We start from the raw sequence: 27860 nt of genomic DNA on the forward strand, positions 1-27860 counted from the left end.
TATTAACTTTGAGTCAGGCAAATGGAGCCCAGTCAGACAGAAAACAATCTGGCTTCTCCCACAGATCTGTCACAAGACTGTGGCCTAAAATGTAAATGTGATTATTACTTGATGCTGCTTGGTGATAATTTATCTAACCAAAACTTTCCTTGACAGGGCCTGCATACAACCCACTGGCATGAAAGATTTGAATAGCTCTTATCAGTGAGTCACGCCTGAGCCACTGGCAGAACTGGACCTGGATACCTTAGAGTTAACAGCATGAAGGAAAACAAGTAATGCTCATTTTAAAGACTCTCTGGCAAAGAACACAATTTTAAACCAGTGACAATACAGCCACTTCTAACTACCAGAAATGAATTACAAAGACAAATAACGACAGAAGGGAAACGTACACGCTTAGACCCGCTTTATCTCAGTGAAAGAAGTTGCGCCTACTATGGGTCTCTCTCACTGCCTATGTAGACCAAACCTCTATTTTATTCTGCATGACCAAGGACTAGTACACTAGCACACTAGTACACAGCATGATGGAGCTAAGTTAATTCTGGATGGACAAAAGGACAGAGTGCGAACTCCACCATTTCCCTAGACAGCTTGTCCTGTTTCTCATTACAAACTGGCACATACACTAATGACTGTTATCACCACTGGCGCTTTCCTCTTAAGATTAGCTCCCTCCACGCCTGCCCCCTTCACAACAATAAAGGAGGTTTCATTCATGTTCAAGGAACAGTCCCTTAGCCAGTGTGCCATAGCCAGGAGCTGACAGCCTCCGGAAAACCAGTCTTTCTTATTTGACTTAGGCACACAGGCACTGGAAACTCCAGAATGTGCTGCCAAAGCTTTGTTTGCACTTCCTCAACTATTCAGTGCTGGAACTGAATGCCCTCCCACCTGGTTGCAACTGGATCTGTGTGCTAACCTGTTAGTTTCAACTTGCAGTGGATCAGTTTTTCCTGCAGTCACAGATATTAATTTTTACAATAGCAGGATTTGAGTGCCATAGCTTTTCCTTCATTATAAATCTAAGTTAAAATGGTGATTTTTACCTTTTAATTCCAAAGTGTGGCTTTCATCATGAATCCCATTGATTTCTTTGGATTCAGTGTTCTAGAAAGAATAAAAATGTTAATGAACGTTCCTTCCAATTGGACTTTGAGCTTAAGTAATGTACTTCTTTCTCATTAGTGAAAATCTCTCTTAACAAGATAAGTTTTTCAGGATACTGATGGATTTCTTATAGCCTTCTACATGTAGTAGAAACAATTTTTTTCATTATTCTTCAATATTTGTAGAAAGATTAATAACAAGCTGCAGGCACGGACAACTTTAACTTTAGCCATTTATTTTCCAACAAACATGATGTGTCAAAAAATCATTAGTCCATTTGACTTCTATTTATGAGCACACAAAATAGTCATGAAGGACTTTCTAACATCTAAACCTTTCTTACATAGAGTACCAATGATATCCTTAGTAAATAAAATAGGGCATCTCAGAATGAGAATGATGATGATATCTAGGGACCAAACACAAATGCATAATATTCAGTTGAAAGTTATATTAAGTGAACAATTGAATTAAATTAAGTGAATATCATAAGTAGAAAACATATTTTATCAAAGGCTACATAAAATGTACTGCTTGAATATTTGGAAAAATTTCCTACATTATAATTATTTGGAATCACCTAATAGAAGTGATTATTCTTTAAGCCTATGCCATCCTATCCAACAAATTCACCCACATAAGAACTAAAACTGTTTCATAAAGTTTTACATTGTAAATGATGACTACATGTTATTTTGCCAGTAAAAAATAAAGAATGCACAAGGAAGTTACATTGTAGAATTTTATATACTTGCTATTTCACAAAGATCTGAAAGATGGATGCAGCAAGACTGAAAGACTGGTGGGAAATATGTGCAAATCAACATTTTGGGAGCTTCTGATTTTACCATATATAACTCACTACCACCTTGTTAATGAGTACTGCCTCACTGTTTTCAAAAATACATTTTACTCTTTTAAAATACCATAATCAATTCTTCCTTGCTGAAACAGTATCAAACTGTGCAAACAGAATAAATGACTTCCTGCACACACAATTCCTCCAGTTGTTTTGCTCTATACAAGCACTCCTCCCGCTCAAAATACTTACAGGACTCTGAAGGCTTTCGGAGAAATCAGTTGTTACTGACAGATTGGAGGACTTCTCTGAACTGTAAACTCCAGAAGTTGTATCGATCCACTTTGTTTCAGGTGAACCTATAATTTTGGTAGCCATACTGGTGAGATTGAGGGTTTTATGGCGTGTACATGGCAGGGAAGGCTGGTCTTTGCCCCAGTCTGATGGGCACATGAAGATCAAGTAATGAATAGACATAAATGATGAAGTGGAAAGAACAAAGTTACTGAGTGGACATGTACAAGATGCACATACACAAGACAGACAAACAAATCAGGTAGCAGGAGGAAGAAGGGAAGAACCCAGGGCTCTTACTATAGACCACCTTCCCAAAACAAGGTACACGGGTTAAACTGTGTTAATAAAGAGAAGACTAGCAAATTCCCTGAATCTTTACACAAACCAGGATGAGGTGTTCTATTTCCATATCATGAGTTGCCAGGTCTGGGGAAGCTGATGGTCCTTCCCCATCTACCCCCTCTAAGAAACAATAATGGAATATATCCAGAGAAAGTCCTTTGAGAATAAAAAGTCACCTACCACACACTTTCACACCATACAGGTGGGGCACTGTAGAGAAAGGTAAACCATAGTGTAATTCTAAATTCTCGTCATGATTATAAATGACTCCAGAGAGCAGATTTGTTCTCAGTTGATACTTGCCTTCCATCAGAGCAGGAGATTAATCAGTTAAAACAGTACAGAATTCAGTAAATTTGCTAGTAAAAAGTTCTGAGACAGAATACCCAAAGGCATCATTCAAGATCTGTCCCCACATAACTACAAAACACCTTTAAGCCAAGAAATAAATAAAATGCAAGAAGTCATATGTTATTGAAGCAAATTGTTAACAACTACTTGCCCAAGACCAGTTCCCAGCCTGAAAGCCAGACACAGCGGTTAGAGGCACTCACCAGACTTCCCGTGGCGCCTGACGTCCAGGACTAGCTTGCCAGTTTCTTGAGCATTAGCCATGGCTTCCTCCCACTCTTGTGTATCCTTATATGAAAACTTGGTGTTGTTAACGGCAATAATTTCATCATCAACCTGTAGCTGGGAAAATTCTGCTGAGCTGCCTAAATAATGCAAAGTAAATTTAAAAAAATTTTTAAATTTTAAATAAACCACATTTAAAAAAAAAAACCTGCTTCTTTAATCAAAAATGACTCAAATCTTGACAAACCATTTCTCACTTTTTTCAGGTGGAGAAGTCACTAAAATTTTTTTGTGTGTTACCAAATGCTTGATTATCAATATCATTCAAAAAACCAAGGCATTTTTAAATTCGGTAATGTGCATCTTACTAACATTTATAGGAGAAACTCTCACTTCATATATTCAATGAAAAATATTAACCTCCAAAGGACAAAGAAAAGTTTAAATCATTTTTAAGTTTAAAATGTGAAATATATTGCTCTTTAATTGTGCTTCCAAATCACATGCACTCTGGAATAGTAAAAAAAAAGGGGTCATTTACAAGCACACAAAATTATTCTTATGCTTAAAATATGGTTAAATAATTACAGCAGGCTTGAACTTCAAAAGAAATAACCAATATTAGCATGAAATTTTACATAGCTGAAATATGTAAGCCAAGATCTACTCTTAAACACACCAGTGTGCATTTTCATTTCAGGCCTTGGGGTAGTCATATTTTTCCAAGAGTTCCTGGATTTAACTTACGGAACCTTGAGTGAGGAAGGGTAATTCCTTTGCAAAAGTATAAAAGTGTCCTGATGACTCCACAGGCAATAGATAACAGATATATAAGGGTGCTCAAAAATTATATGAATAAACATTAATTGGCTGTATGTCATATATATATATATAATTTGTTGTATAGCATCTATATGCCACAAAACACTACCAATCATGGAAAGTTTTCTCTAAATCTTTAATTAAGTACTGTTTGTTAATATTCCCAACTATTAATCCTAAAATTTTAACAGAAACATTCTGTAAAAATTAAGACTCTTCAAAGCAAAAAATACACTAGGAAAATAAGCAAGATGTAACTTGTAACCTCAACTTCTAAGAGTCTCAGAGGATAGGATGTATCTCCTTTATTTATTGATGTAGTTTCTCCACCTATATCAAACAAATTAATTTCTGTGTTTTGTTTTTCCGCAGCATAGAGTAACAAAAAAGAAAGTTCAGTAAAACTCTTATCATTTACCTGGCTCAACAGATGCTACGAAGATCCCGGAAAAATCCCATTTTACTGTAAACCCAAAGTCAAGTCTGTTCCCAGGCGTCTGGTTTATGCTGATTCTCATATCGCTAAACTGATCCTGAAAATAAAACACGAAACGCTGGTATCAAGTGTTCCTGGCACCCAGAGGAAGGAAACTCTATCCACGCAAGAAGCGAGGCCGCATGCAAGGTGCACCTGAGTTATCGATTTGTAAACCAGAAGCTCCACTCTTTCTTCACTGGCTTTGGGATAAATAAACATATTTATCAAAATATCACTGAGTTTATTATATTCTTCTGCTCAAGTAAAGGAACTTTTATTGTGAAGAAACAGTTTTCTTCACATTAATACTGTGCATCAGCTGGCCATTGACAGAGCCTAGGCTTCTGCTCACCATGCAACTGAGTACCCTACCAGCCCTTTATTCACTGCCCAAAAATTCAGCAGAGTGATGTAAATAATTTACTTTTAAAATGCCACAATATTTTTTTTAAAAAAGCTACCTCCTTCAACACTGAACATTAAAATAGCTGAATAATTTTAAGCAGCTCAAAGACACCTAACTCCACAGACATACAATGTCATCTAGGACTGCTACACCTGCTCCATACTCAAACTTGGCCTGGTATTTTTGCTTCTCAACTGCCTCATGAGGATCTGGCAGTAAAGGAAGAGCTGTGACCGGTGCTGAACTATTCCTCCCTGAGATGCCAAGGAGTCCCGACAGAGCCACCCTGAGCTATTCACCGTGACTTTCTTGAAGTAGCATCAGCCCATAAAAGCCTAAGGACAGTTTCTTGGACAGAAGGTAAAATTCTATGTCCACTTTCATAACTACACAACACAACAACAAATTCTAAATTTCACAAGGCCTTCTTAAACATTTAGTTTAGAAAACTGTTTCTGTTTGGGGCTGGCACTGTGGTGTATTGGGTAAAGCCACTGCCTGCAGTGCCAGTTCGCGTCTTGGTGGCTTCACTTCTGATCTAGCTCTTTACTATGCCCTGGGAAAGCAGTAGAAGATGGCCCAAGTCCTTGAGCCCCTGAACCCAAGTGGGAGACCTGGAAGAAGCTCCTGGCTCCTGGCTTCGGATCAGCACAGCTCCAGCTGTTGCAGCCATCTGGGGAGTGAACCAGCAGATGGAAGACCTCTCTCTCTCTCTCTCCCTCTTCCTCTCTCCCTCCCTCCTACTTCCCCTCCCTCCCCCTCTCCCTCTCCCTCTCCCTCTGTGTAACTCTGACTTTCAAGTAAATAAATAAATTTTTAAAAAAAGAAAATGGTTTCAGTTTTATAATACATGTTTTCGAAACTTTAATTCTCTCAAAATGTAAATAGTTTGTTTCATTTTTAGAAAGTAAACAGATACAGATTTCCATATAAGTTTATCAGTGCTTTAGTTGTTTGTTTCCTAACAACTATAACAAATTTAGACTTACCTACTTTTTAAAAAATCTTCCTAAAGCTATTTTACTTTCCAGGAAAGGGGAAAAAAAAAACCTACAAAGTCTCCATTTTAGTTTGGCAGTTAAACCTGGAGTCAACCCTGAGTCCACTGGCCAGTTCTTAAAGGTTCTTAAAGCTTTCTGCTCAAGTTCTTCCATTTATAAAGCAAGTTGAAAATCCAAATGACAATATTCTGAGAAAAATCTGGATAGTATCTAAGAATCTGAAGGCAGACAAGGAAGGCACTATACTAAAATAAAGGACTCGGAACTTACTATGATATATGGACAGGTAGAACACAAGTGTTGTAACACTTCGCACTCATTCATTTGTTCATATACTTATTGTACATCTCTTCTGTATAAGACAAAGTAATTTGGAATATAAAGATGGATTAGAGCCAATGCTTGCTCTCAGAAAATAATTACTGACTCTCCAACAGTGAGTATGGGAAGCTTTTTAGCTAAAACAATTGCAGCCAATAACATAGGAAAGTGTGCAGCAGAACGTCTTTTGTAAAGCAGTTTCAAAGTGAGAATCCAGATGTAGGTAGTCATTACATTCGTTAATAATCATCCCGATGAACACTGATGTGAATACAATAAACTGTGCTTATAAAGAATTATCAATTCTTTAATAACCAAATTATTAACCCAAATCACTATACACTTAGAGATGACTCAGTGAACGTAAGTGACCATCTTCACCACGCTAACAACCAGAAATCTGAATCAAAGCCAATTCAATTGCAGAATCTACTGCTGCAGAAGAACAAACACAGAGACAAATGATGGGTTAGGTATGCAAAACACAAATTGACGGTTTTTTGGCTTGAAGAATAAAAGACAGGGTGGGGTTTAATAAACAGTCTCAAACGACATAAGGGCCGCTCTGTGGGAAACAGCAAGCGAACACTATCCTTTTCTACGAAACACAGGACAAAAAGAATGCGCTTAAACCATAGAGGAAAAGTCTCACAATTATACTAGACACGAAGAACTGTCCCAGGAAGGGCTGTTCTTACTTCAGAAAGAAAGCAGTCTCTATCTGTGCATATTAAATGAAAGGACAGATAACCACCTCTCTGAAAAAAAGTTCACAAGGAGGACAGCAGCCTTGTGGTGGCTGCTACATCCACCCTAGGGACAGTTCACAGAAGGCAGGACCACAGGGCACTGGCAGGTGCATTGCTGTCAACAACCAAGCACCCTCAGGCATGTCAGTGAGTCTCTTAAAGCCTTCCCCCTCTCACTGACTTCGGATTTCAAGTTGGTTTTTCTTTGTCCAAATCCTTACTTTCAAATGAAAACCTTATGCACACTGCCTCCCCTCTCAAACCAAAGATAATCAGCACTGAAGTGGGTGACTGTGGTCCAGGCTGAGCGTCCCAGAAGCCCACCGGCAGGGCCACCTTCCTAGCAGCTTCCAGGCACCACTCGGCGCTCCTGGCTTCGCACGTCAGATTATCCCCTGGCGCTGGGCACATGGGTGTATCTACAACTATGTCCATGTTTCTGCTGCTCAACTATGTCCATGTATCTACTGCTCAACAGTGGCAGCAGGGAGGATTTCTACTCGCTTTTCTCTGCAAACAACATACAAATGAGCTATTCCACAAAAGGTCTGAGCTTCTGAAGATAATATGGGAGAATTATCGTTTTGAACTGGATAAAACAAGCATATGGATTATTGGGGGAAATCTACATTCTTAACGACTGACAAATTAATTGTCCAAGTGGCTTCAGCTGCCCATGCCAGAAAACACTTTTGAAGAGCTCACTGTTGACATCGTAGGATTTAAAATAACAGTAATTTCTCTCAAGTTAGGTACATCTGAACAGAACTATACAATGAAAGCTGATATTACCCCAACTGTCAGACTAATGAAGCAGACATACAAGACTCCAAGTGTTAAAAACACGAGGACGATCTAGAGTCCCAACTGTTAGATTTTCAAAAGAATCAATGGATTTAGATTCTCACATCACCACAGTTGGGAGTTAATGAAAAACGGGGTCAGTCTTCAGTACCAACAAGTCAGAAAGCTAACCTCAGACTTGCCCAGTTAGGCAAACATGCTGACTTGAAAGGAAGCCTACTGAGTTGCTAAACACAGAAATTCACACTGCGACGTCACAGAGAAAATGGTCCTGGCATCTGTGTACACAGGGTTCTTTGGTGTCTTCCAGGGTCTTTGTGGGAGGAGACCCTGAAGCCAGCAGCCCTCAGCACATGACCATTCGCTGACAGCAGAGCTGCTCTCCTTCAAAGATACATCAAACCTTGATTTCTCCTTCATCACTCCAAAGCGGCAGGTGGCATTTCCATTCCCTCCTGCTTCAGCGTGCTCATTCCAAGCTTATCTTACACCTACCAAATCCACTTTCAGTCTTCATCCAACCAGGCAATGACAACTCCTCCTTTTCAGGAGCGAGTCTTCCAAGCCACCTATTAGAACGCCTTCTCCTGCCTCTTTACCCCGACTTCTAGCCACCTCTCAGCATCACTGCTGTGTTCTTTTTTCCCTTCCAGTGTCGGGCAGGCACTCCTGCCCCCTAGCCAGTCTGCAGTCTTTCTGACCACATGCTTTCCCAAGTATCTTCATGTGCTGTCATGCCTTCAAATCCTAACCCTATTTCCAAAATTATCTGATTTCCAGAGCCTCTCTTCCGCCTCTTGTTTCTCACATCTTGGTTCACTGCATCACTACCCAACCTCTTTTCCAAGATAGAAACCTCATATTCTTTCTGGGCCCCATTTTCCTTTCTTCTTTTAACTGCTCTCACACTCAGCTCTACACAACAATCTCTACCCCTACTGTCTCCCACACATACGCATTTAATAACGTACCACTGAGTGCACAATCCACAGATTGATCTTGAATCACCCCCATTCTTCCCATCCTCCCTCGGGCTGTCACCTGTGTAGGCCACAATCTCCTTCATCTGTGGTGAACTGCTAACTACTGGATTCCTTTCTGTACTATGTCCTGTTTCAACGTTTCTGGTCGCTCCTTACCCCCTACTTCACAGATCTCAAACTCCGCCTTTCAGAAACAGTTCCCACTCTGCAAAGTCTCAATGGATACATTATACCTTTCCTGGAGAAGATCTTAAGAATGGTTTCACAAGTTACTCCAGTCCCTACTGGTGCTTAATTTTTAAAGACACAGTAAAGTTAAAAATAAAATAGTACTTGGTATCGTTACAATACAAAAGGCGGTTTCCAAGTGAGAGTATGTCATATTAAAAAAAAAAAAATAGAGCCAGAAAAGTTACAGTTGTGGCTCAGGTGCTTCAGCAGCCTGGGGCAAGTTACATAACTTTCAAATCTCAAGTACTTCATTGGTAAAAATGGGGATAATGCCACCTACTTTGCAAGATTATTGAGAGGATTAAATGAAGCATTTAAAAGGCGCCAAGGCACACAGCTAATGCCTAGTAATTACCTTCTTTTTCCCATGGAAATACTTCATACAGTTTCCAGATCGACTACAGAAAATCCTGTTTAACTCTCACACACTTAGCACAGAAGCTGAGAGAACTCAGGCAGCACTCAACCACCATTCACAGACGTTGGCGCCATGCTGGCTTCCCACCCTCACAGAGCCTAAGGTCCAGCAAAGGTGACAAGTCAAATGCATGGTCTGAAGCTAGGACAAGGTAAGCCCTCGGTACTGTTAAAAGGAGAACTTACCATGGGCTTAAAGTCAGGAAATGGACATGTGAAAAAACTTGTTTCCAAGGCCAGCATTGTGGTACAGCAAGTAAGACTCCCTCCTGCGACACCAGCATCCCATATGGGAACCATTTCATACTCCGGCTGCTCCAATTGCAATCTAGCTCCCTGCTAATGTGCCTGGGAAAGCAGCAGATGACGGCCCAAGTGTCTCAGCCCCTGCCACCTGCGTGGCATACGAGAATGAAGCTCCTGGCTCCTGGCGCTGGCCTGGCCCAGCACTGGCCATCATGGCCATCTGGGAAGTGAACTGGCAGATGGAAAATGTCTCTGTCTCTCCTTCTCTCTCCCTCACCCTCTCTCTGTAACTCTTTCAAATATATAAATAAATCTTTTTAAAAAAATCTTGCTTCCTACATTCAGGCTCTTTTTAAAAAAAAAAATCTGGGGCAGCGGTTCAGGATGGTGGATTCGGATGAGGCTCAAGAGTGCAGGTTTTGAAAAGGCCGAAGAGAAACCTGCAGGCAAGACTGCTCTGGGAAGTGGGGAAAGCCTCGTTGGCAAGGCGGCTGGAGAGGGGAAGGACTAGGTCATGCTCCCTTCTCCTTTCCCAGGATCCCCCAGAACTGCCCTGTCAGCCTGGACTGGCAAGGGCGGTGAGGAGAAAAGCAAACCACACAAGACGGAGGAAGGCTAACGAAAGGAAAAGGACAAAATCCCCAGCTACAGGAAGTTCCTGCAGCAGAGTTTAACTGAGGACATGTTAAGTCCTTCATCACGCTTTTCCCTCTTTATGGCACAAAATACCATAGGACCACAATACTGCCATAGGATCCAGGCTTTTCTTTCTTAAAATAATCATATGCAATATCACAGGGCTGGCACATTGAACAGGGACTGGCACTGTGGCATAGCAGGTAAAGCTGTAGCTTGCAGTGCCAGCATCCTATATAGGCACCAGTGCACGTCCCAGCTGCTGCACGTCCGATCCAGCTCCCTGATAATGCACCTTGGAAAGCAGTGGAAGATGGTCCAAATGCTTGGGCCCCAGCACCCATATGGGAGACCCGGAAGAAGCTCCTGACTCCCGCCTTCGGATCAGCCCAGCTCTGGCACTTGCAGCCATTTGGGGAGTGAATCAGAAGACGGAAGACCTCACTTTCTCTCTCTCCCTCTCTCTCTCCCCCTCTCTGTAACTGTGCTTTTCAAATTAATAAATAACTCTTTAAAAAAAAACAAAAACTCGAACAAGGGCTAGCATCCCACATGAGTTCTGGTTCGAGTGCCAGCTGCTCCACTTCCCATTTGGTTCTGTGCTAATGCACCTGTGAAATCAGCAGAAGATGATCCAAGTGAATGGACCCCTGCCACCCATGTGGGAGACCCAGATGGAATTCTGGGCATTTGGCTTCGGGCTGGGCCAGCCCTGTTCATTGTGGCCATTTGGGGGGTGAACCAGTGGAGAGAGGGAAACCACTCCCCATCCCTGTCTTTCCCTCTCTCTGGAATTCTGCCTTTCAAATAAACAAAAAGGGTACTCAAAGAAATTAAAAATTAAAAGCTGGATAAATTGTTTTTGCATATGTTTGTAAATATATACAGGAAAAAAAAACTATGAAAAATATATCCAAAGGTTAACGATTATTTCCAAATAATGGATATATCAGATGTTCTCATTATTTATATCTTCCTGCATTTCCAGATTTTCCCAGGCACACAGAACTTTATAACTAGAAAAAAAATTTTAAAGCTCTCCTCCTATACAAATAAAAATCTAATGCTAAAAATGCTGTATTAAATAATTTCACAGAAATTTATTTCACTAATATAGCCTTGGCCAAATTAAATACTTGATGCTTTGCTTTGGAAAACAACATACTCTAGTCAGGTAACAGAATGTATTAGAACAAACCGAAGAAACACAAAAGCTCCTTGATGCTAAGGGGTTCATACAACTCAAATTGCTCAACAAGGTCTGTTCTCAAAGAGAAAAGCCTCCTGTTTGCTAGACAAAGACTTTTACTATGTGTATACATAAGCTAAAAGGAACAGTTATTACCTAATAAAAATTTCTTAAAAGACATGTGTTAGCATTTTACAAATTTCTCCCTTCCCCCCCGTGCCCCCAACCCTGGTCATTCTTTACTTGATGGTATATTTTGTTTGGAGTATATTTTTTTTGAAGTCAGAGAGGGAGGGAGGGAGGGAGGGAACATGATCTTACATCCACTGGTTCACTGCCTAAATGCCAGCAACAGCTCATGCTGGGCCAGGTCACAGCCAGGAGCTGGATACTCATTCTGGGTCTCTCACATGGGTGGTAGGGACCCAAGTAGTTCAGCCAGCAACTGCTGCCTTTCCAAGGTATGCAATAACAGGAAGCTGGAATCAGGAGTAGAGCCAGGATTCAAACTCGAGCCCTCCAACATGGGATGCAGTCATTCCAAGCAGTATCTTAACCACTACATCAAATGCAGGCCCTTGGACTCCAAATGTTAAGCAGTGCACTGTCATAGTATAACTAAACCTCTTTATTCCCATTAAGAGACAGGAAGCCATGCAGAATTCTAAGCGTTCTAGAATATGAAGTAGTACTAAAGGTCACTAGATCTGTTACAAGTAAACCCTGATACAACTTGGCATGTTGCCAGCCTCGACTCAAACACCTGGAGCTTCGAAGGAGGTTTCCAGATTTAAATCCTGATGTATCTATCGGAGCCGTGGATGACACAGAGAGCCTTCCCAACTCACCTGCGAGCTGGAGACTTCTCTTTGTGGTGAGTATCTCCCTTCTCCAAACTCAGACGTGGAATCGGTGCCAGACAATGTAGACAGCGTGGCTTTAGAGGTGACAGCCTGGTCTTGAGACAGAGACGAGGAGGAGGGTGTAGGAGAGGGCAGTCTCACCACATCTTCTGTGGCTGCCTGTCTCTCAATGGATAAACTCCCTGAGAGGTGACTTGTGTCAGGTCTGGGGGCAGAGGTGCTGCTTGAATTATTTTGAACGCTCTTAAAGCCTTTGACATCTCCATTATACTTCCAACTATCATCCATCTAAACAGAGGAAGGAGACACTGTTTTAAACTTGATAGATCTATTGTCTTTATTTTCTGTTTAAAAGACATACTCATTACTATTTTTTAAATGACACAAGTAACACATATGCCCCAGAGCAAAGTGCTGCTAAAATTCTAGAGTACATTCTTCCAAACTGAAAAAACATTATGCGGAGGGAGGAACCGTGGTTTTAACAAAAGCATTGTTTTGTGCAGTCTTCTGAAATCTGAGGTGCTTTTTACATCACTGTAGGTGACAGAACTCTAAACCAGGCCCTGTGTAACAGTTGAATCCTCAGTATCGTGTCCATCAACACTTGCCTCATCTGATGTGCATTAAAAGCTGTTGGACGTTTTCTATCACTTCCCAAACTGCAACAAATATCCATACATGTTTATAATTGGAACTTTCATTTTAGAGCTCATAATTCCAGAAGTAGATTTCTTGGATCTAGGGGTTTTAAGTAGGTACAATTTCTTTAAAACTTCTAGCAGTGCGTTCTCTAAATAGTATATAAAAAAGTATGTTTCCCTGACTCTTCACCAACACTAGGCATTTCCAGTGTTTTAAATCTTTGTCAGTCTGACAGGGAATGCTGGACGCTCCGGAGCAGGTATGTTTCCACTTGCTTTATGTTAGCAGCTTTTGAGAATCCCTCTCCCTAAAACTCACTGTTCATTTCCTATATCCATTTTATCTTTCCCTTTCCAATTTGCAGAAACTGTTTCCATCTGAAAGATATGAAACTTTTATCTATCATATAATTTGCTGAGATTTTTTTTTCTTGGGCCTATCAGTTGCTTTTGACCATGTTAATGGTGTCTGGCATATAAATGTATTATTCTTAAGCTTCAAACAAGTGGAAACAGAGAACCCAACTGGGTTTTCTTTAAAATGTATTTATTTTTACTTATTTGATGAAAAACAGAGCAGCAGAGAGAGAGAGAGAGAGAAGAGATCCTCCATACCTTGGTTCACTCCCCAAACACCTGCTACAGCAGTACCTATATCACACTAAAGCCAAAAGCCAAGAATTTCATCCTGGCCTCCCATGTGGGTGGCAGGGATGCAAGTACTTGGGCTCTTATTCCCTAACTCCCAGGGTGAGTACCAGGGAAGCTAGACCAGAGCGGAGGCAGGACTCCATCCCAGGCTCTCCCATGAGAGGTGGGCATCCCAAGCCACAACTTAACCCACTATGCCATGATGGCCGCCCCTAAATATAATTTGTAGTTTGCCAAATGTGCTTATTTTCCTCCATATAACTGTCAAGGATTTCCTGGCTCATTTAGGTTGGTTTTTCTTATCTGAAATACTTTGTTTTTTAAAGTATTTTTTTATCTTTTAGATTTTTGGGAATATACTTTAGCAGAGCTAAAAGGAAATTTGAATATTAATCTTAAAACTTACTACTTCCTTTCAGATAACTCAGGTTAACTCTCTTGCTGCTGCATATGCAGTATCCTTTCAATCCCAGGATTTTTCACTATTTTATGTCCTTCAAAAACCCAATCTAAATATACATCTATTTGACCAAGATACATTTTAATAACTATATTCAAACATATCAAGATCTGACTAACTGGGAAATCAGGAAAATGCAGAAATTAGTAGTTAGGTTCCTGAAAATATTTAGACTACATATTTGTTGACCAACAAGTGCTGACTACTGGCCAACTTGTATTGTGTGATACTTTAAGAAAGCTATATTTGAAAAAAAAAATATGATGCTAAGAAATAATTGGTCTGCCTCAGAAGTTCTCATACTCATTCTTTAAAATATATCATCCTGGGGCCTGTGTTGTAGCACAGTGGGTTAATCTACTCCATGGGATGCGCATCATCTATCTGAGGGCCTGTTCTAGCTAGCCCTTCCCACCCAGCTCCCTGCCAACATGTCTGGAAGACAGTGATGACAGTCCAAGCACTTGGGTCCCTGACACCCATGTGGGAGATTAGGTCTGGGCTCCTGGTTTCCACCTGGCCCAGCCCTGACTGTTGCAGTCATTTGGGGAGTGAACCAAAAGATGGAAGGTCTCTCACTCACTGTCTGTCCCCCTCCCCTTCTCCTTCCCTGTCACTCTGCCTTTCAAACCAAACCAATCAACCATCAAAATGTATCAGTCTTACTTGCACAACTCTGACTCCCTGCAATATTTTAAGCATTTCTATTGCCTACAAACAGGCACAAATTAAACTGTTTTATATGTACGTTATGTACACTTGACACATCAATTATACGTAACTCCAGCCTCTGCACAAGTTCAACACTCTGCTCTTCAGAACAGACTAAAGGAACTGGGGCCATTTTTACCGTGTAAGATCTGGGGAGTGATGAGGTTCCCCTTGACTGGAAGCCAAAAGGTCTCGGTGTGACCACAGATGTCAACCTGGCTGTATCAGTTTTCTGGTAGCTTCTGGGGAGAGACGCTGAAACTCGAGTCGCCTCCATTTGTGTGCGCAGTGAATGTTCAGAAGATACAGAGGGTGGACGCTCTTCTGTGGGCTTTCGAGAAGGAAGCTGGAATTCAGCTATTATACTGTCCTCTCTTTTTGTAAAAGTTGTTGAGTCTTCTTTAGGACTTTCTGTACGGAACGCTGGGCCCTTCTGTTCCACTCTCTCACTCTCGTAGCTTGCTTCTGACGGAGTTGGGGTAGGAGCTAGCCCTTTCTCCACTCTCTCACTCCAATAACTTGCTTCTGACAGAGCTGGGGTAGGAGCTAGCCCTTTTTCCACTCTCTCACTCCAGTAACTTGCTTCTGACGGAGTTGGGGTAGGAGCTAGCCCTTTTTCCACTCTCTCACTCCAATAACTTGCTTCTGACGGAGTTGGGGTAGGAGCTAGCCCTTTCTCCACTCTCTCACTCCAGTAACTTGCTTCTGACAGAGTTGGGGTAGGAGCTAGCCCTTTTTCCACTCTCTCATTCCCGTAGCTTGCTTCTGACAAAGCTGGGGTAGGAGCTAGCCCTTTCTCTACTCTCTCACTCCCGTAGCTTGCTTCTGACAGAGCTGGGGTAGGGGCTAGCCCTTTCTCCACTCTCTCACTCCCGTAGCTTGCTTCTGACAAAGCTGGGGTAGGAGCTAGCCCTTTTTCCACTCTCTCACTCTGGTAACTTGCTTCTGACACAATCAGTCTTGCGGGTTGCTCCTCACTGTTCAATACATCATCAGAGGAATACATTCTTCTTAGTGTAAATGCAGACTTTTCATGTTGGTATTCCCTTAGAAAGAAACACCCCAACACCACAATGTTACATACTTCACACGAGACATGGAGAGACAGCAACTGACACGTTAAATGATCTGGTAATAAAAAGGCTCCTGACAACACACTAATCAATACAACACTAACAGACTGTGATGAAAAATATATACATTTTTTTTTCAAGGCCACAACCATGAAAGGCTGTAGGAACTGGACTTTTTATTAAAGAGGTTCTCATCTACTTCACAGGAATTTTTTTTATCATAAGAAGATGTTAATAATGAAATAGGGGAATGTTCATAAGAGAGTATTCACAAAGTTTTAGTCCTGTTTATAATTCTTCCAAAATTAAAACATTATAAATAGAATTGACTTAACTAATTTGAAATTTCCAAGGCTGTGGAGCCCTGACATCATTCTGAATTTTTTCTACTGCATAAAATGTATAATAAGCTAGTAAACAAAAAAAGAGGACCACAAGACTCAGGTTTCTGTCAAGATCAAGGCAGTGAACAGTTTCGTATGTCTTGATAGTACTTGTGTGGACAACTATTAGGAATTAAAAATCATTTCAGAAACAAACTGAAACATCGTCATCTCTTTTAGTAAGATTTACTACCTATTTCTCAGTCCTTCTGCACTGCATTGAACTGAATAAAACTGTGTTGATCGTTGACTTTTCCCACACAAAGCAGTTTTGTTTAATTTCAGCTGACAGCATATTTCCCTTTTAACATCAGGCTCAAAGCATATTTGCCTTCTCCTTGAACTATAAATACACTGGTGTTTCACAAAGTAACTGCTTTACACGAAAGCTCAACCTGGATCTGGATCCTGTGTGTTGCGATGCAAAGAATGAACAGCCCCCTGCGTCTGCTTACAGAGACCTCCTTTAAAATATAATTTGGACTGTACCACTGAGACACATGCAATAACCCTGTCACATTCTACACAACTTAGTTAAAAGAGCTACTTTGACCATTCCATTCATAGAGATACTTTAGAGAGAGAAGAGTATTTCCTACAGCAAATACAGCAAATACCATCCAATTCCACATGCAAATGTACTACAGAACACAACAGACATACTGAGCATCTACTTTCAGCACTCAATTCTTTGGTTAATCCAAGTCACAGGCCAAGCAATACTTTTTTTTTAAAACTTCACAACAAAACCCTGAAGGTTTCAGTGCCTATTTGATTAGAACTTCACACTGATGAACACTTACATCATCCTGTACTTACACAAGCGCCGAGCGCTGCTGTTCCCACCCGTGAGGAACATTCAGCCCTTTTACCTGTCCTGCAGCATTTCCTTAAAGGTCTTGGAGCTTCTCTCAGACTTCTCAAGTGCCTGCTTTTCAATTTCTTCCCTCTCTTCTTTTTTCTTCTGCAGGTCTGAAGTGTAACTTTTCCGCCGACTTTTCCATTTTGCAAGGTCCTGAGAGAAAAATCACATCAGCGCAGGCACACCTGAATTCACGCACACCCTTTCCAGCCCTGGGAAAGCGCCTGCGTCTCCTGTTACATCCCTGGCACTATTCACTCCCTCTTGATGCCAGCGTGCCCTCATTTTGCTTTTTATAGCCAGTGTTTCTGAACCAAGACTGTATCTCATGTGTCCGTCTGAAAAACCTGACCTAATAAGAGAGACCCCATTTCTATTCTCCCAGAAAGTCTTGCCTCTTTGCCCATTTCACAAAGAATGCTAAATGCTTGTAATTGGGTGCCGGGTGAGACAGATAAGGAACTGTTTCAAATGCATTTTCATCTTGCTCCAAAAGCCTGGCTGTTACATGAAACGACACGCCTCACTGGCAGGACCCAAACTTAGAAATGCGATTGCAATGGTTAAGCTGGACGCACACTCGGTCTTTCCTTTAACAGACAAGCTCAACCCCTACTTTGAGGCAGGCCTGGGGCTGGGAACTGTAAACCCACAGATGAGTAAGACATGCTCCCTCCCAGGAAGTCTCAGTGGAGAGGAGGAGCAGACATGGAAACAGAAGCTCAGTGATGGGCTTGTGTGGCAGGACAGCCTGGGAGAGGAGCTTCCCGGAGCTGGCAGACAGGGCCACCTCTGCAGGGGCAGGGCGTGCAGAGACCTGCATGAGGACTTGAGAGTCACTCACAAAGACAGCAAGGTCCACACAGGACAGGAGGGTAAGGAGGAATCCAACACCTCTTTCTCAGCTCCCAGGACCGCTGGCTAAGTCTGACAGAGCAGGGGGACCTTGGGACAATCAACCCAATTCAGTTTTTTAGTGACCCTTTGCGACCTGGGCTGTTCTGCCACCCAGAGGGTTAAGACGTTTGGACAGAGAACCAGCAGGCTGAGGGCTGCAAGGGGGCATTCCAGTCCAAACAGAAGTACAGCCAACGTCTCAGACCAAATGGAACCTCACTCCAGGACACACAGAGTGGATGTGGTTTATTCCCTCTGGGAGAAGAGCCACCACTGCCTTCAAACCAGCTTCAAGTCAGTATGGACTACTTCCCGACAGAACAGAAGCAGTGGGCGTTAAGTCCTGTGGGATGACTGACAGGAAACTTCATCTGATTTAACCCAATGGATAACCACCACCCCTTCAATACTTAGGATTTTCATATCAAAATAATCACCATGCTTTTAGGAAAAATGATATTAAACTACTGTTTCTTGCCAATGGAGCCCTCAACTAAAAGCGGCACTTGTAATTTAGAAATGTAGCCAAGGGAAGGATTTCTTCTTCATTGCACAGACTTCTAATTTCTTTGAAAATTAAGATTTACTGTCTCAGACCCTTTTGTTCACACCACCATGTAACTCTCTCACCAGAAACCTGTTTCCAAACGTCATTGGGTTTGTGTACAGTTTGTCTACCGTAGTCTCTTATAGTCTTTTAGTTTATAACAATTACTATTTGGAAATAGACCAAGCTTTGGTCTTCAGGGTCAAAACTAAAGATCAAGTTTACATCCATAGAAACAGTTGGGATTGTATCCACTCTGGGAAAATAAGTCATTTTTTAATTCAAACTGGATAATGACTTTTTCAGCACAAACGTTACCTGGGGCTGTATTTCTTATTTCTGCCCAATCCCTTCAATTGACTTTACAACTATTTTCCTCTTTCCCTACTAAGGCCAAGGTCTTCAGCAGACCCCTGCCCTCTTCTATCCCAACCTTGAGCAAGGTCTTCTCCCAGCAAAAGCATAGCTAACAGTCACAGTCCAAGCTCACCCACCAAACCAAGACCACAAGCCGACGACATGGCAAGGAAGCAGCTTCATGTTCTTGAGACCTCGGAACACGGCAGAGGAACACACTGTCTAAGGATAGCTCTTAAAATATGCGACAGCAATAGGCCAAAAAGGCTTTAAAATCCTGGTCAAGGAAGCTGATCCCCTTTTCTACAGAACTGAATACTTTGCCTTGAGTACAATCGCTTAAGTCACACACCCAGTCCCCCCTCTCCTAATTTCAAGAATACTCACATCCTGCCATTTCTGGTCTTGTTCTTTTAATTGTGATTTGATTTTCTGCATCTCCTCATAACGCAGCTGACGCAGGTGCTGCACATCCTCCGCGCTGACATCACTCATGGACTTGCTCCTACGACAGAAGTATCTGCGGTTACTAAGGTTCACAGAACAGACTTGGGGTTAAAACTGGCAGGTTGGACTTATGCTTGGAAATTCCATCTAAATTTCTGCTGTACGGCCCAGACACTGGAGTGATAGCATCACAGAAATAGCACTACAGAGATAAATGGTGTTTTTCCAAAACGCAGAAACAAGAGCCTAGCTCGGGTGTGAATTATTTTTCACACGAAACAGCTAAGTGAACCCTAGACACTTTTCTTTTCTGAAAAAAAGATGAATCCAGTCTTTATATCAATGCATAAGGGTCACTTTAGAAAAAAAAATAGCTATTAGTCACTAGAATTGTCCGTCTGTATTTTTGTATCTCCCACACAATCTTTTAAGGGTTGGCTCCTTTTCTGGGCACTTATTAAATAATTTAATGATTACCTGATATTTTCTCCTCAAGTTCAATACCACGAATGTGTGTGCTCCTGCCTCTTAGAGGTTCTGTAAGAGCTGCACTACCACTGCACTGAACTTGTTCTGAAGGCACTACAGTTTCAAAAAGCCAGTTACAACCAACCACCTCCCTGGACCTCTTCACAGAGGCGACTTTGCTTGCTCCACTCGTAGCACCTCCAGGAAGAAGGACTGGGGGTTAGTTCTTGAAGAGCACAAAGAAACCAGCGAACCGAGCCAGGTAAACACTGCCTCGACACAAGGTGAATGCTGCCTACACATATGCACCTACAAGGGGTTAGTGAACTGTACACCAAGGAAAAGGAAGACTGTGGAAAGCCTCTTAGAAACAGAGGGCTTGGATCTGAATAGTGAGCAAGTAGGAAGGAAACAGAGGGCGAGAAAGAGCGTTTGAAGATGGGGTTCCCCCCGCCCCATTCACTTTCCTACAGGCCTTTCGCACTCTAGACGTTTCCACCCTCTTAGGCATCTAAACTTCGCCTTCCTCACAACTTTCCCTCCCTATTTCTTTTATACACACTCAGCCTTGGCTGGCTCGGGAATGCAATCACTCCCATGCAAACGACTCCCAAACCCACAAAGCTGAGGGCCAGCCCATCTGACTCATTTGCAACTGCTTGTTGAACTAAACATTTCTGCATGGACATCCCCTAGGTACCTCAACTGTAGAAGGATCAGTTGAAATAACAGCTGGACAGGATTTTGTAAACTGTAACTCGCTAAACATATGGTTTTGTTGACACAGCCAGGCTTAATCTTGTTCCCAAACCTGCTTTTCCTCTTGTGACTGCTAATGACGTTGCCTGCTCCCTGCTCAGGCCCATCTGAAACTGAAGAACCATGTTTCACCTTTGTTTCTTCCTTCTCCCACTTGCACTTAGTCACCAAGGCCTCCCAGTCTGTGTCTCTTTCTTTCCATCTCTGTAGCCAACACCCCAGATCAGAGCACAGCGAACTTTTGCCAGGACTTCCAAAAGCTACAGAAATCCTCACCCAGAGAAGGTCTTTCTCCACTGCTCCCTCCAACTCAGGCATCCTTCCCAAGAATACATATCCTCTGAAATACCACCCATTCCGTGAGGTCCCTGCTACACTAAACTCTGAATGGTTGTACCAAACTTCATTTTCACTCTCTTGCACTTGGTAGATTAACAGGCATCTCACACTTAGCTGGTCACAGACTAAAAACAGGATTGCACCCTCCACAATCTGCTCATCTCACCTAACAACAACATGCTTCCAGACTGCGGTCAAAAATCTTGGAGTCGTCTCAGAATGCCCTAGCAAATCCCTTCACGCCACCCTCCACCCTATCAAGGATGCAGCTACTCTTACCACCTCCATGGTTACCACCCTACTCCAAGTCATCATCTCTCCCTTCTGGATTACTTCAATAACATTCCCGTTCCCAGCCCTTCTGGCCCATATTGTATTCTCTATCAGAAGCCAGAGAGATTCCTGCAGATGGCACTCAGGCCATGCATGCCATGCCCCTACTCCACACCCACCAGTTTCTTCCCAGCACCCGCAAGTTAAAAGCGGCTCTTCAGAGATCTTTCGGGTCTGACATCTGGTTCCTACGTGCCCCTCTACACCTACCCCAGCATGCCCCACTCACTTCGCTGCAGCCAAGTGAGCTCCATACCTCTGCTCAAAACTCTTGCTCCTCCTACTACTCTCCCATCTGCCTGGAAAGCTCCCCCAATGAAATGCTCACATGGCTCATCTTGCCTTTTTTTTTTTTTTTTTTTTTTTTTGACAGGCAGAGTGGAGAGTGAGAGAGACAGAGAGAAAGGTCTTCCTTTTTGCCATTTGTTAACCCTTCAATGGCCGGTGCATCGCGCTGATCCGAAGCCAGGAGCCAGGTGCTTATCCTGGTCTCCTATGCGGGTGCAGGGCCCAAGGACCTGGGCCATCCTCCACTGCACTCCCGGGCCACAGCAGAGAGCTGGCCTGGAAGAGGAGCAACCGGGACAGAATCCGGCGCCCCGACCGGGACTAGAACCCAGTGTGCCGGCGCCGCAAGGCGGAGGATTAGCCTATTGAGCCACGGCGCCGGCCAATCTTGCATCTCTTTAAATGTTACCTGAGTCTTTCATTCCCTGATCCCCCTATGAGACGCAGCAAATGCTCCTCTCCCCTGGCTCACACAAAACTTTATCCTTGGGCTTCCATAGCATTTATCATCATCGATAATGCACCTATTTTGTACATATCACCTGCCCTGCACTGTAACATTATAAAGCAGGAACTTTGCCTCATTTGTCTAGTCTACCACCTGTGCCTAAAAGGGAGCCCCACTCATGGGAAGTGCTCAGGAAGTGGGGTCCATCAGCGACCCAGAGAACATCCGACCGCTGTGATGAAGTCTTCTGAGCTCTTCCGCATCTAAGGTAAAGTGGTCTGTCCTTTCAGCTGCCCCGGCGTTTCAGCTCCACCTCCCTCACGGTAGAAACACTCAGCTTCAGAAGACACAGAGCACGTGCACACCTGCTCAGCCCCTCTCCCTCCAGTCACAGGCTGCTGCGGATGAAGAGGACTTCACACAGCACAAGGCACACAGGACGTGCTCATTTAGCATCTGTGCTAAGAACGAAGTCAAACTTGCCTTTTTATCAAGCAAAACACCCTACGCTTGAAATGTTTGCAATTCCTCTTGTGAGGTAAAGTACTAATAATTTCCAGAGTTCTAAAAGAATTAAAAGAAAGTCTTATAAGATTGATTAAGGAATATTAAGAAATGTTATTTGGGAGAATAGACCTTATATGAGGACATCTATAAAAAGACATGGGTCTATTAATGTAGTGTACCTACCCAGGTATGACTACACACAAAAGTAACGTGTGAATCTGAGAACATGTACTTACTGATTACGTCATAGCAAGAAAAGGAGGCTACTCAAGCTCTACAACAGGCTCACAAAGAGGAATCAGGACCAGTTTTCAAGGACCACGGCATGAGGGGACTCTATGTGCATAGCCCTCTCAGAAGGAACAAAAATGGAAGTGCTAATATTTCAGGAATCTTTTGTTGGGAAGAAGACTCAACTGGCCCAGACTCTCCCAAAGGGGCTCTTTCAGCCCTCACCCTCCTGCACTGCGAGGTTAACGTGTCTTTCCATGAAGTGTGCCCACCAAGGACAGAGGCTGCACCCTCCTGTGCTCCACGGAGGGCCTCAGTATGAACAGAGTGAGCCCGGTACAGCCTGAAGCAGACAGGCCCATGTGAAGGCAGGAATGGGAGCTCGATCTGTTCCCTGGGGTGTATGAAGTTACCCACAGAAAGCCCAAGCACGCTCCAGGGCAGACTGGGCAGGCAGCAGGAGATGGCAGGAGAGGGCTCAAGGCCCAGCTGTGGGACAGGTTTCAAGGCTTTACCCGACACATGTGGGTTCGTTCCTCTGAGCCTCAGTTATCCATCTGCTACGTGAGGATTGTGAGAACTGGATAAGGTCACACTGAGTACATTTTAAAAAGCATCTGCTGCTACAAACCAGCAATTATTAAAACAAATAGGATGGTGCAGGAGCTCCCGTAAGCTAACTCTCCAAGCTACTTCACATTAGAGAGGTCACCCCAGACGACACTGATAAAATCTAGAACTTCTGCAGCACAGGAGTCTCCCAGGCAGAGCATAAAGGATTCCTTCCCTCCTTATCAGCATTAGCAGCACAATATTAAACTCCTGAGGGCTTGCTGCAGGCCAGGCGGGCATGGCTTATCTCACGAGGCAAAGCCCCCGTCCAGTCCTACCACTCAACAGTCCACAGCCCTGGGAAAGCGGCAGTATCTGCTTCTCTTTCTCCACATCTCTGAAATGCAAAGAACACCTACCTGTCTACCTGAGAGAACTGACAGAAGCACCAGGGACAGAGTCAGGAAAACTGGGGGCAAATTACAGAGACCTGCACAGCTCTAGCGAGGGGCTGTTGACCAACAAGCCACAGAATTCTTAAAACTCAACTGCATTCACATTGCCTTGTTTGGAAAGACTCCAATTTAGAACTGCATTTGGATATTGTTCCCCCACCCCCAAAGATGCAGGCCTAACATCTTGCCTTTTTGGGTGAATAAAATTTTGTCTTTAAAACAGCATTTATGAGGAAGACAGGACAGGGAATGCTTTAGGAAGAAGACGCTGATCCTAAAACAAGAGGCAAGCGTCACTCTCTTCTTCCATCAGGCTGGCCACTTACTACACTCCTGAGGCTTTTGGGCTAGTATCAAGACGTATTACTTTTAGAACTCAACTTCAGAATTTTACACATGAATATCTAAGGAGTAAGGAATGAAAAAGACTAATACATGGCAAATTTTCTTTGCTATAAAGTCAATGAAAGCCTTACACAGAAAACCAAAATTCCATGACACTAAGTTAATGGCCCCCAACTTGCAGAGGAGGCAAGACTATGCTTATTTATGTCATTAGGTATCACGTATTAGGAACGCTCAGAAGAGTAGTCAAGCAAAAACCTTGGTGAGAAGCTTTGGAATTACCATAAACTAGAATGATAAGGTTCTACAATGAGGATTCTCATTTACACAGATTTGTAGGCTCAATCAAGGTCTCAGAAGCAGCGCTACAGACCTATGGAGGCCAGCAAATTATCAGCTGGAGGGGGCTGTCCTGTGTATTGTAGGATATTTAGCAGCAACCCTGGCTACAAAGGAAGTGGATGCCACTAGCATGTGTGTGTATACACACACACACACACACACACACACACACAAACACATATTATGATAACAGAAAGTTATCTCCAGACAGAACCAAATGTCCTCTGGGGTGAAAAATCCCCAGAAAGTAACCTACATGAACTTGTTTCCCACTTGCTTTTTGCTGTCTTCTGTGTGTTATGTTCTAAAGAAGGTTTTGGGCAAAATCCGTGAGTGAGATATGGATGTCTTACGTGTCTGCTGACAGCTTCACTATGAATCGCTGTGCATTTCCTGACCAGACTGGCAGCATAGTCCATGCTTAATCCCACTATAGAATCACCTTTATAAACTCTCTCAGCAAGTTTGGTTATGCTATTAACACCTCTGTCAGAAGGCGACATCACCGAACTTCAAAACTTTAGGAGGTCTCTGAAGACATAAGTTCATGCCACACAGAAGCACACACATGACGAATGACAGCCACATTCAAAGCAATCTTACTAAAAATAAACTGACTGGTGTTAAAAGCCAAATAAAAAGCAAGCCAGAAATTAGCAGCCTAAGACTTCAAAACAAAGTGTACATTTGCCTTTAACCTGGTCCTTACCAAAAAGAAGGCATTCGTGTAACAGGCAGCTATTGTTTTCAATTATAGCATATTGAGCAATAATACTTTCCCAGGCAAGTATGCCACGCTTGACAATATACATGATGTTCAGAGAAAAGATCACCCAGCCTAAACACAGAATCGGTTCTAAATTAAAAGCCCAAGGGTAATCCAACTTAAATTTGTATTTCATTTTTATTGCAGATCAACTTAAGAACACTGGTAACTGACAGAATATAGAAGAAAAAAAAAAACCATATGACTGATTTGATTTCAAGTGGTCTAGAGCACACGAGTTTTCTGAAGACTCGCTTATATTATTTTCCATTATTTGACAAGTCATGAGTTATTCATCAATCTCAATTTACAGGTAATCTTGCTTTATTTGTGTGGTTACCTTGGCACCCAACTGCATGCGGAACAGCCTTCAAAACAAACACTGTGCTACCCAAACAACTATCTACGAGTGCTCTCCAGAGAGCACTGGCTGCTGCCGCCGCTGCTGCTGCTGCCGCTGCTGTCCTCCCACCTAGACATAGGCCAAACACACACTTGCTTCTTAGGTTTGGGCATTTGGAGTGCCTTTTTGACCTCAGAAATTATAATGGAGCCTCTACAGCGGAGGAACACGTACAATCACGGAAAAGGTCCCATATGCTTGTCTTCCCATCCAGCATCTGTACTCTGGGCCCTTCTGTCCCCTTTAAGAGAAGCATCTATTCCCGACACCTACTTATATTATAAAATCATATTTAATCAAAAAATGGAAATTTTTTCTGAAATTTAATTCAAGATGCTTGAAGCTGCAAAGGGATTTTAATCAAACTAAAGCAGCTTTTCCATGATGAACCCAGAAGAGTAAATGCTTAAGTGTCATGCTGAAAACTGCCTCACTGACCCGGACAGAGGAAGACATCTAAGCACATGAGGATCTAGACAGACAACATGCCTTTATCTGGCACACTGAAATGGGCTGGGAATCTGATTTTTGAAAAGCAGTGGCTGCGAAGGACTTGGAATCAGCCACCATCTGGAATGGTTATCTTGCTTGAAATGCTCATTTCAGTAGCATCCAAGGTCTCCATGAACTATCAAAACTAGACAGGCTTAACGGTTATACAAATCGTACCCAGAGAAACTATTTAGCCACCAAGGCTTATACAGATTAAAATATGTAACATCTTTAAACTGTCTTGCCCTTACTCAAAAAGCATTAGCAGTTAGAGTCACAAGTTACACCATTCTTCCTGGAAAATATTAAGAGATAACCACCTGCTAACTTTGCAAGAAGAATGAGTGATTTACTTATTATTAAATTTCAATTATTCTAGAAACTGCTTCAAGAAAACTGGTGTCATAATATCATGTCTACCAGATTAGAATTAGTCAGTAAACCAAAAACTGAGAATTAGTTATAAATATAGTGCCCACAACAATGCTGGAAACTACTATAATTCTAATTTTTGCTATTTTGGAAAGCCAACTTTGCTCTATAAACACAGCCATGCTGCAAGATTCTTCACCGGGAATCTTGAAAATATTCCCAAATACTACTAAGGGAAGATTCACACCACTCACCATCCCTGCTAACAAGCTCCCCACGAGCTGAGTTTATGGAAAGTGCCAACTGCATGCATTCTAACCTTGAATAAATACGTAGTTATTTTGGCTTCAGCATTCAGAAATTATAATTTTACTCTATGCAGTAGTCAAACCAAAATAAATATACCCAACCCTGGGCAAGCATTATGTTACTTTTAATGAGCTAATTTTAAATATAAATTTTCTAATGCAACAAAGCTATTGCTTTCACATAGCACTTCATGCACTGGACACTCAGACACACACAGACGTACCACCATTAGTTGCAAAATTAATGAAAACTTTGCATTTTAAAAATCTCATGCACTGCACACAGCACCCCCTTTTAGTGACATGCCAGGATAGAAGTGCAATGACAAACTACACAAAGAACAAACAATATGCACAAGCTTTTTTTTTTTTCTGTGAACCAGAAAACTTACCCATTCTCACCATAAATCTTTTGAAAGAGTCTAAGAAACCAGAAAATCAAAAAATACAATTAAAAAAGTCATTTTCTGGTTTTATTAGTTTCTAACTGTAACTTAAAAATCTATTTGGAGATGGACAAACCTCAAAAGGCTTCTTCTACGTATCTCAAGGAAGTGAAACAAAGTCAACTGAAGATTTTCTCAATTTATTCCAAACCAACAAATCCATCAGGAAAGGATCCCAGCTGTCCGGAAGTGGTAAATTACAACTAGTCTATTAATTTGATTCAACCTAATCAGATTTGTCCATCCCTAAATTCAACAAACTCAACATTCATCAAAAAGACAGGATGCATATCACAAATTATTAAAATGACCACCGGTTATACATAAGTAAAATTCAGAAAACACCAGATAACACTCATGCATTTAACACCAAAGTTTGCAATGAACTTCATGGATAAACTTAAATTACAAATTGATAGTCCAATAACCCTAGTTCAAAAACAAAAATCAAGTTAAATGAAATTTGCAATGCCATATTTGACATGAAATCTACTCCCCAAAGCAGACATTCCCAACTGCAAGAAACACAGAAAACCAAACCATACCAGACCGTTACAGTAAGGCTAGGACATGAGAATAAGAGCTTGTGAACCTCAGTGGGAAGCATTTTTGTGAAATCTCACACTGCAGAACAGTACCAAAGGCAAGGCCTGCGTGTGTGCCTTCTTACACAGGCCCAAGGAAGAAGTGTGCAAACATGG

General features: G+C 42.2%; 1 protein-coding gene across 40 annotated transcripts in view; it reads right to left on the reverse strand.

Annotated features, from left to right (window-relative positions):
• Positions 1 to 27860, reverse strand: part of LMO7 (LIM domain 7) — a 228956-nt gene that overhangs the window by 17767 nt on the left and 183329 nt on the right. For 25 of the 40 annotated variants that reach the window (XM_089303561.1, XM_017343534.4, XM_051850596.3 and 22 more), the window contains 9 exons: positions 27106 to 27135; positions 19246 to 19363; positions 17068 to 17210; positions 14879 to 15785; positions 12259 to 12561; positions 4368 to 4482; positions 3106 to 3267; positions 2165 to 2352; positions 1053 to 1113 (listed from right to left, as the gene is read on the reverse strand). In XM_089303561.1, the coding sequence (XP_089159687.1) occupies positions 1053 to 1113; positions 2165 to 2352; positions 3106 to 3267; positions 4368 to 4482; positions 12259 to 12561; positions 14879 to 15785; positions 17068 to 17210; positions 19246 to 19363; positions 27106 to 27135 (2027 nt within the window). The remainder of the gene's footprint in view (positions 1 to 1052; positions 1114 to 2164; positions 2353 to 3105; positions 3268 to 4367; positions 4483 to 12258; positions 12562 to 14878; positions 15786 to 17067; positions 17211 to 19245; positions 19364 to 27105; positions 27136 to 27860) is intronic. The other 15 variants (XM_017343532.4, XM_051850599.3, XM_008260065.5 and 12 more) reach the window with 2 other exon arrangements.

The sequence above is a fragment of the Oryctolagus cuniculus genome, chromosome 9 (assembly GCF_051225735.1).
Source record: "Oryctolagus cuniculus isolate XC-2025 breed Fujian yellow rabbit chromosome 9, ASM5122573v1, whole genome shotgun sequence".
In the NCBI taxonomy this organism is placed as follows: Eukaryota; Metazoa; Chordata; class Mammalia; order Lagomorpha; family Leporidae; genus Oryctolagus; species Oryctolagus cuniculus.